We start from the raw sequence: 9,778 nt of genomic DNA, 5'->3' as shown, positions 1-9,778 counted from the left end.
AATGAAGTAGTGCGCGGCTAGGATTCGCTAGCCCAAGCGAGACGTCACAACGCGCCAAATTTTGAACCTCGCAACGCAAAAACTACTCTCATCCGCACATCCACTTGGTATTTAATTTCTGGTGCTTTAATCCCTATTCTCCGTCTTTGAATAATTTATTACATAGACCCACATGAATAGGTTCGCAGACATACCTATCGGATACCCAGACATCAAAACACGTGCTCTTTCAACTGGTGTAAGCAGGTGCAGCAAGCTTGAGCACCTCCTTACACATCCACCGCGATTGTGCCAGGCGCACACAACGGTCCAGTGAGCAGTACGACGATGCTCATGGAGTGCGTTACAGCAATATGCCTAGCCCAGTTTGAAAACACTGGCAAATTAAAGTTCCGTATCTCTCATCATTGATAGTGACTTCCATCATTAGTGAGACATATCTTGCTACCCAAATGTTTAAAAATAGTTCTGTAAACTGCCTCCTTGGATGCAGGACAACGGTACTGCAGCTCCCTCGCAAAGCGAAGCCATTTTCACAGACATACACATACATTGTACATGGACATAATTTATAAAGTTTTAATGGTACTTCCCAAGCATACAATACATTATATTGAACTTTCTCAGAAACAATGCCAAAACACTAGATGCTTCCAGCTGAATACTATGCAGAGTGTTTCAGTGACTGGATGAAGCGCTGAAGTTCGTCCATTTTTTCATCATTGGCGTGTATGGCTCTCTCCAAAACTTCAAGCTCCTGCAGAAGAAAAAGAAGTTGGTAATTGGCAAATAATTTTCAAGAAATTAAAAGGACAGTTTTTAACAGGCCAGTTGCAAAACCCTCAAACGAAATCCGGCCACATTGTGCGGGCAACTAAGAGAAACAACAGGAGCTAGCACTCTCTATGAGCGATAAAAAAAATAGAAAACAATTTAACATCTATGCAAATGTGCTGCCAATTAATTGTGGTGTTCAATGGCAGTCTGTCTGTCCACAGCCAACACACGAACCCGCAGCTAGCCAGCATGCTGTGTGCCAGCTGAGGCCCCATTTATACACCTCATAATTTTCTATCAGCATACTGAATTTTGAAAATGTAAAGTAGAGATTGCACAGAATTTATGATGACGTGCTCCCTATGGTTAGCCTATCCATGCTTTCGGAATCCATCTATACCTGAGAAAAAAAAAAAGAAAAAGAAGACTGGCTTCATTTGATCTTTGCCCCCCACAAGGAGTCCTTGACGATCAGATTGAACCCAACTTCAACCCGAGAATGTGCCATCAAGAGTAGGTCATCAGTGCAAAGAGCTGACGATACCGCACGGAAACTAGTGCATGTGTTGTGCTTATCACCGAGTGTCGTTTTTAGCTATTTCTTGATTCTAAAACTCGTTCAATGCTTGTCATTCATGGTGTGGCTGAATTTCAGGACAAATCCTAAAAGTGTGTTTCAGAAGCGTGAACACAGGTGTTCACCGGGAGTCCTACTGGCATTATATCAAGCGCTACTGAGTGCTCCAAGACTCTCATGAATTTAAAAAAGCCGCGATCATGTCGAATGAACATTTGTGCTGTATATGAAGGCAGGCGGGCTCAGCACAGATATGCAAGTACTGTGCAGAGGATGCTAACGTACATGACTAAGTATGAATAAACGAGCGAGGGGGAAAAAGGAAGTATATAATTTTCTGAACAGTGCCCTTCCGCAGCCTACCATTTCTGCCAAAAAAAATAGAACACTTTATGCCCTCCGCACACACACGCACGCACACAAAAATGCAAAAAGTAAATTAGTATTTATGGTCACATAATATAACATGAAAACAGAACCCCAATTATGGAGCTTTTTTCTCGAATACCTAACCTGATTTGTACCCGAACTGGAACTCAAAAAACAGTGCGTGATTTCTGTCATTTTTATACACCCTCAATTACACCCTCAATTCTTCCCCCCGCTGAAAAAAGTACTAATAAAGCCCGAAACAGAAGGGCCCTACATACATAGAGCAGGGAGTTAGAGGTTTGAGCAGCTCGTTAATTATGCATGTATTCAGAAGCCATCACAGTGCAACTGGACCATAGGAACACTGGACATAAAAGGAACACCATCAAGGTGTTTGTCACAGTACATGCACACGCGAAGAGAGACAGAATACTGAGACTCTTTCCTTCCACCTGCCATCCTACAACATAAAGGATTCACTAGAACTACTTTTTTTCTGCATTTCAAATGAAACAAGCTTTACCAGTCTGTCAGGTTTCAAGGTCTCCCAAACCCTACACACACTTTTCTAGTTTCCCATTCTAACCTATCTAGTACCGCTGTTCACACCATGTGTTTCTTGCATGCCCCTTATTATTGTTTCAAATGTGCATACAAACACTCCTCACAAGCAACTCGTCCAGGTGTAACCCGTTTATGAGGGACCTCTGATACGGCAGCTCATGGGCTCTCTTAGCGTTGGCGATGATTTTGCAGTGTGTGGCAATGCTTCGCTGCAAGCAGTCTGCAGCCTCATTAGACCTGCGACGGAAAGGCACAGCCACAAAAATGCTTCAGTCAATAGGACATTAAAAAGTTTTCGCACAGTGCAATGAACTTCTGTGGTTCGCCTATGTGGGGAGCCAACTGCACAAGTGCTGGCGCACAGCTGGCACCTCGTGGATATGGATTGTACAACTCACTGGCCCTCCAGCCAACAGCACTGACCAAATGTCACAACATTGCGGTCGACTGCCTTGCACCTGCTAGTGTGGCAGCGTTTTCATAAAGATGTCGAGGGCTGCCGACATATTCAACATCGGGCTGTGGAAACAGCCATCAACACTTAGAAATGGCCAGGCTTAGGTGAATAGCACTTCTTAGCCGGTTACAATCAGATGACATGTACTCTCAGCAACAAATGAAATGTGAACAAGAAATATGAGGTGGCAACACAAAAACAACATATTAGCTCCTGGAGAGGAAATACAGGCAAGGTTGACTAACACTCCTGGAGAAGAGTCCGTGCGCCTTCGAAGTTAAAATAACCTGAGCTAGTATTGAGTTTCCCGTGGCTAAGAGCTGTTTATTTTCCTGTTCGTGTCTCAGTTGTCTTATTGTGTTCCATTTCTTGCCGAGTACATACTTAAGAACGAAAAAACTTTAATTGGTTGGACTTGGCTACAGCTTAGTTAAAACATCTACTGTATTGCTCCAATATCTCCTTCTCTTTCCAATTCTCTCTCCACAACTGAGTCCCAACATTTTTCTACCCCTGCTTTCTGTCTTCTCACCCTTTTGGCTTGACTTGGCTGTTGCATTGGCATGTTTTGGCTTGATGCCTACAATGGGCTTCAGTTACATGACGACTCAGGATGCGCTACCAAAAATGGCTCTCTTTGTTAAACAATAACATGCAACATACGATTACAGGGAAAGCCATTCAAAGCACCTCACAGTGTTAATAATGACTCATATGCAGCCGCTAGTGTAGCAGGAATCGCAAAAGGACAGGGAAAGATATAAAAGTAGTATTTGGAATCACTGAGGGGACATTTTTTGACCGCTGATAACAAGAGAAATACAAACTGCATTAAAAGAATTCTCACAGCCAGTGATCCTGTAAAGTTAGCACATACTGTAGGCAAGCTGGTTTAGCATGATCTTTACGCAAAGCCTGCAAGAGGTTAGCAAGACAGAAAATAAGCACACACACACTGGCAAATGGTGAGCAGATGCATGCGAGCGATTCCCTACTGGGTCCTGCTAACCTGTCGGTGCCGTTCTGTGAAGATTCCAACAAAAGAATATTTCTTTCCTGCTGTACATGTACTGACAGGTTTTTTAATGTTCAAGACCGTTTCAATACGCAAGCTGCCACGCTTATCTTACACTATAGCTCGCATCAGCAATACTGCCTCCTACGTTCTGGAATAAGCCACTGGCAGCCCAACAATTTCAAAATGGACTTTCGTTAACTGCAGTGATAAAATAACAAGGCTGCGTTCTGCTTAGACAACATGAACATGGCAGTGAAACTAACGTCTGCTTTAGGCCAGCAGCCAAGATGAAAAGGCATAACTTGCTTACTTGACACCCTGCTCTCCACCTCGTAGCTCGATGAACAATTCCGTCTCCTTGCTAGCTGGCGACATTGTTTTCACAAGCAAAGCAACCTGACGGACTGCTCCATCGACCTGGCACCGAAGATCAGCTGAAATTCAAAAAGAAATAAACAGTGCAATCGTAGAGAAGGTAAAAGAAAAGTTGCCCGTAACAGTGAACTGCGGCAAATTAAAAAAAAATCTGCTAACCCAGATTCTGGCTCAGCTTCATTTACCGTTGCAAAGAGGGGCCCTTTAAAGAGAGCCAGATCTTGCCTCACTTCTGGCAGGCTAGCACATGCATGCATATGCACATTAATGGTATTCACAAGTGGCAGTAATCGGCTCAAATCCTCGTGCCACCAATTTTTCTGATCGCCACATCTCTTGGTGGGCCTTCCAGTAGTCTTATCTTGTAGTCTTATTTGAACATTTTAGATGGATGTATTACCCCCAGGTGTGAACAAGAGTTTCCAGAAGCATCTTTCATTATAAGCTATGCATGTATTGTGTCGCAAAATTGAGGAATATGTGGTCTACTGTTATGAAATTTATTGCTGCAACCCTAATTGGTTTTGCAATATGATTTTTAAAGCCACAAGATAGCACTGAAGGTTGGTATTCTGTGCTAAAGTAATTGCCTGAATGTATGCTAAAGCCTCCATATGAAATTATGTTTTTCTATTTGATTTTTCAAAGTACTCTAACCTGCCCACTATAGCATTTAAATGTAAGCAATCATTCATGAGTCCAGTGCTCTGCCTAAGGCAACCGGTACTGCTTGCAAGTTCAACAAAGGGAAGGGCCAACCTTATAACACATACAAACAGGTCTGACATGCTCATACCCCTAGACTGTTGCATTTGTCGCATTTCTGTACTGGCTTTGCCCCCATTTAAAGCTGAAGGCTGGGAATTTAAGGAGGGAGCAATTTAGGGACAACTTTTGGATTGGGCAGCTGGGGTCTGATTTGCACAGCGTATTTCTTGAACGTTGTCGAAAAAAAACTAGGGGCCACTGTAGTTCTTTCTTAAAAATTCCGAGGCTCGGAGTGGGCGGTCACTCTCCCCCAGCCTTTCTAGATTTTAGGGCGTTAAAACAAATAGAACTCATCAAGCATAGTGCTAGGAGAGTGCATGAAGCGCCTGACGACACACGTGACTTGTATTCACAATTATTCATGTCAGAGATATAATAGACGTCACTGTAAGGATGCAGATTTCCTACACCTGTCCAACGTATGCGTGCCATACTACTTTAGTGCAGCTGCGCTGTGGCTGAGTGCATAGAGTTCCTCCATATTACCTTGCGTCACCATCTGTGTGGGCTGCTTAAAGAGCACTTCATCCAGCATGGGAATGCCAGGAACACAAAGTTTCTTACTTGGCGTGGCTAATGCTGGGTTGAAAAAGTGTATTCTGCCTCAGAACCGGTAGCTGTGCCAGTGCTGTGTCACAGTGCTCTCGGCGCAGAATAAGTTATTTTAATAGTGCATTTTTCTCTTCAATAAATTTAACACAACTGAAAGCTTTATTTAAGGATGGTATGAAAACTGCCACAGGATTACTTTGAGGTTTGCCTCAAGAAGAGTCGTATTGTTACTTAAGTAAAAGTAGTGCAGTGCAAAAAAACAGGGAAAGAAGAGGAAGACAAAAAACAGGACTGGTGCTGACTAACGACTGCAATTTTATTGAAAACAGCAGAGCCTTAAATTTTTTTTTTTCGCTGCACTACTTTTACTTAAGAAGAACCACCGATTAGCCCAAACCAAGATTTCGACGTATTGTTACTGCTGAATCCATGCTTGAGGCTCAACAATAGTCAAGCCAGATATGAAAACTCATATTCCCAGAATTCCTGCGCCTCTCCATGGTGGGTGAAGTGCAGCGCCGCCAGCTTTTCTTCTAGGTAATGACGAGAAACTATGGGCTGCGCGCTGTTCCCCAGACGGCATATACACTCAAACCTCATTGTAACGAAATGGTTTATAACGTAATAATGGATATAACGAAGGAATGACGATTCCCCTTGGAAGCTCGGTCAACACGAGCTATAACGAAGCTATGGCTATAACGAAGTAATAGCCGGGCCTCTTCCAACTTCGTTATAACGAGGTTCAATTTACATGGAGTTGCATGCCGAGCATACTTCTATCAGGAGCTGCATGCGTGCTGCCATGCAACGGTCAGGCAAAAAGGGCAAAGTGTGACTTCCAAGACAAACTTCTAACGTTCACATCTACACCTTTTGTCAGAAGAATGAAGCCCAAAGGAAACGGTTTCTAAAGAGGACGCAGTGCCAGTGTTCCAAAGATGGAAGGAACTTTCGCCTTCACTTGTCAAGAGCCCCATTACACAGTGTAAAAGCAGACACCCTTGGCTATTTACTTGAAACACAGGCTGTACTACCTGTAAGCATGCACATGCACTGCGTCTCGCAAACTATGAGGCTGTGGGTTACCACCAGCGACCACTCACCAAGCTCGCGAGGCCGCAGGCAGTTCGTCGCAGACCGTGACTCGATTACAATCCTCTGGTCTAGCACCTGCAGCCAGAAGACACTGTGAGGTGCACACAAGACCCTTGGAGGATTTGTGAACGCGGTGCGTTGGACAGCGGAGCGCTGCGCGTGCCAGCCCAGCGTTGCACGTGTGCGCATGCGAAGGGTGTGTGCGAGGCGACAGCGACAAAGAGCATGGCAAGCACGAGGAGCGGAGAGCTGACGTGTCAGAAAGCCGAGGTGTGAAGGAAGACAGCGCAGCGGAGGTCAGGTCATTCAAGCGTGGAGGTGGCAGCCGTCGGACGTTGGGTCCGTGCTGGCGAGACCTCCCTTGGATCACCGACGCAAGCCTCCTGCGTTCCTGACGGCAGCAACATGATCCAAGAGATCGAAAATACCGAAGACATTCCGGACAAATACCGCAGTACACTGCGAGTCGCACCGATAATACTGCAATATACTGCGAGTCGCACCAAGAATATGGACCCGAACCTGCACAAGGGACGTAAGGGAAGCAAGAGCGGAGTACGTGCAGAGAACCCTGGCAAACAAGGACAACACAAAGTATACGGACACGGCAACGTTTGAAAAAGACAGAAGACAAAGCAGCAGAGCAGCGGCATCGGTGGTTAATTCGGACTTCAAGGAAATCACCAGCGCATCACTACAGGACAGCACGGTAGTCAACGCCGAAGAGACAGCTGTAGCTCTGGCAGCACTGGAGGGCTACCGATCCTAACAATAACAGACTCTCAAGCAGCATGCCGTAATTATACAAACGGCAGAATTGGGCACAGAGCTCGCCACATACTCTGCTCAAGCGACCCGGGAAACAAAGGTCATCATACCATAATCTGAGTACCAGGGCACACTGGCATAGCAGGGAACCAAGAGGCGGATAGGATAGCTCGAGGGCATACCAACCGGGCGCCCGACACATCCAGCCTTGAGGAACCCGAGTCAGTACCCATGGGCTACTCAGATATCCTCAATTATTATAAAGGGGGTCAGACTGAAGTATCCACCCCCACATAAGGATCTAAGCAGAGAGGATGCTGTTGCATGGCGACAGCTGCAGATGGGTACTTTCCCACATTCCCGAATCAAAACCTTCTTAATAAAATGTTCCCTACGCAGTATGAGGCTAGGTGCACATGGTGCGGAGAGAAACCAGATTTATACCATATATCATGGGCCTGTCAAAAGATTGAGCCTCCAACTATCCATAGAATGAAAAACCCGAGTGCGGAGCAGTGGGAGAGTATGCTTTCCAGCGTAAGCTTGAAAGGCCAAAGGTGCCTATTAGAGCGAGCTCGCGAGATGGCCATACTCAGTGGAGCCTTGGACTAGGGCACCAACATTGTGAATGAAGACGGAAAACGCCATCGGAAGATGGAAGACGTCCCCGCCGCGGTGGCTCAGTGGTTAGGGCGCTCGACTACTGATCCGGAGTTCCCGAGTTCAAACCCGACCGCGGCGGCTGCGTTCTTATGGAGGAAAAACGCTAAGGCGCCCGTGTGCTGTGCGATGTCAGTGCACGTTAAAGATCCCCAGGTGGTCGAAATTATTCCGGAGCCCTCCACTACAGCACCTCTTTCTTCCTTTCTTCTTTCACTCCCTCCTTTATCCCTTCCCTTACGGCGCGGTTCAGGTGTCCAACGATATATGAGACAGATACTGCGCCATTTCCTTTCCCTCCAAAACCAATTATAAACCAATTATATATAAGATGGAAGACGCCGTCTAAAGCCGCGAAGATCCCTTTTCTAAAGCTCAATAAAGGTTTTTCCGATCCGATCCTGCGTTCCTTGCAAGTGTGGAGGTGGCAGCCGATGGACTGAGGGTCCGTGCTGCCGAAAGGCACTCTTGGATAGCCTCCTTTAGGCCTCTGGCGTTTCGGGCCGCCGTCGACGGGATCTGGCTACGATTCTCCTGCTGCCGCCAAGTTCTTCGGGTTGTTGGCGGGGAGACCACCGGCGTCTCCCTGTGTTCCTCTCCGCTCCTATTGCCACCTGGCTCTCTTTCGCCGCTTCCTTCGACGCATCGCCAGCGACGCGTCCAACGATATATGAGACAGATACTGCGCCATTTACTTTCCCCAGAAACCAATTACCAATTACTATTACGCGTCGCACTACAACCACCGGCGTCCGCCCTGTCTGCAAGGCATCCCCACTTCATCTGGGATGCTCAGTACCGGGTGAACACTTCCCTTTTATTCTGTAGTGTTGTACGCGTGTTGAGTGCGCATTTTTCTTGTTATCGTTTCTTATCAGCTCTTTTCCTTTAAATTATAAATACGGCTTCGTTCTGTTCAGTTCTCTTGTTCGAACCTGCACGCGATAGCGTTCTCCTTCGGAAAGTCGGGGACGCGTTACCAATTGCACCAAGGTAAAAAAAAAAAAGGAAGTACCGCCGTCAGCACGCTTAACACGAACGCTCGACTGCGCGTCCTGCTCCGATATTGTTGTTGTTGTTGCCTTGGTCGCATGGCACATACCCACGACGGGGGATTGGCCAGGGTTCGGAGGGGATACCCCATAAATAGGAAAAGCTGCGTGCTGCGATAGTGTCCTAATATTGTCCCAGACCCAATGGCCGACGCCCAGCGGCGCTAATGTCAGTGGAAGACACGCGCTCGAGCGTTCGTGTTCAGCGTGCTTACGAAGCGCAGATGTCGACATACCTCTTCGGCCTCGCTCAGAAATTTTACCGCACGGTTCATCAACGCCAAGTCGTTGCGGAACACCGCCCTGCTTTCATCGAAACTGCGTTTAGGCGCCATCCCTGTTGTCACAGGCAGAACGAAACGCCCGGGCTGCTGCGCAAGTGGATTGGAGTAGCTCGACTGGCCTCGAGGTGGATTGCACCGAATTTTGATACATTCAAACAAAATAAACTATCAAAGCATTAAAACATATCAACGACAATTAATACTTTTTCAAAATTAAAATGAAATCTAAAATTTGTTATGGCACCAGTCGCTATGGCGACACTTGTCAACAGAGATGAGGCAGTGCTTTGCGTTTTACCACTTTTCAACACCACGCGCAATGCACGCTTTCCACTTCTTTCTTGTGCACACCTTGCGAAGCTTTCAGCGCTCACCGGCTCATCCTTTTAAGGCGCAGCTGTTCTGTCTGCAGCCCGAATTGGGTAACTGCTTCCAAACTTCCATTATTGCCCCGTG

At 46.4% G+C, this 9,778-nt stretch overlaps 1 protein-coding gene across 1 annotated transcript; it reads right to left on the bottom strand.

The window, feature by feature from the left end:
• Positions 1-552: 552 nt before the first annotated feature.
• On the bottom strand, positions 553-9,445 carry LOC144101329 (uncharacterized). Its single transcript, XM_077634436.1, has 5 exons — positions 9,275-9,445; positions 6,567-6,633; positions 4,076-4,199; positions 2,395-2,527; positions 553-757 (listed from the first exon to the last, which is right to left on the bottom strand). Exons 1-5 carry the CDS (start codon positions 9,371-9,373, stop codon positions 665-667), a joined length of 516 nt encoding a protein of 171 aa, XP_077490562.1. The 5' UTR covers positions 9,374-9,445; the 3' UTR covers positions 553-664.
• Between the last annotated feature and the right edge of the window lie 333 nt (positions 9,446-9,778).

This window comes from Amblyomma americanum, chromosome 8, assembly GCF_052857255.1.
Source record: "Amblyomma americanum isolate KBUSLIRL-KWMA chromosome 8, ASM5285725v1, whole genome shotgun sequence".
NCBI classification, from domain to species: domain Eukaryota; kingdom Metazoa; phylum Arthropoda; class Arachnida; order Ixodida; family Ixodidae; genus Amblyomma; species Amblyomma americanum.
This window is presented reverse-complemented; position numbering and strand designations above follow the sequence as displayed.

Coding starts and splice junctions, on each gene's coding strand:
- LOC144101329 (XM_077634436.1), bottom strand. CDS start 9,373: ATGGCGCCTAAACGCAGTTTCGATGAAAGCAGGGCGGTGTTCCGCAAC. Junction 6,634..9,274: donor TTCTGAGCGAGGCCGAAGAG/GTATGTCGACAT, acceptor TTCTGGCTGCAG/GTGCTAGACCAGAGGATTGT. Junction 4,200..6,566: donor CCTGCGGCCTCGCGAGCTTG/GTGAGTGGTCGC, acceptor TTTGAATTTCAG/CTGATCTTCGGTGCCAGGTC.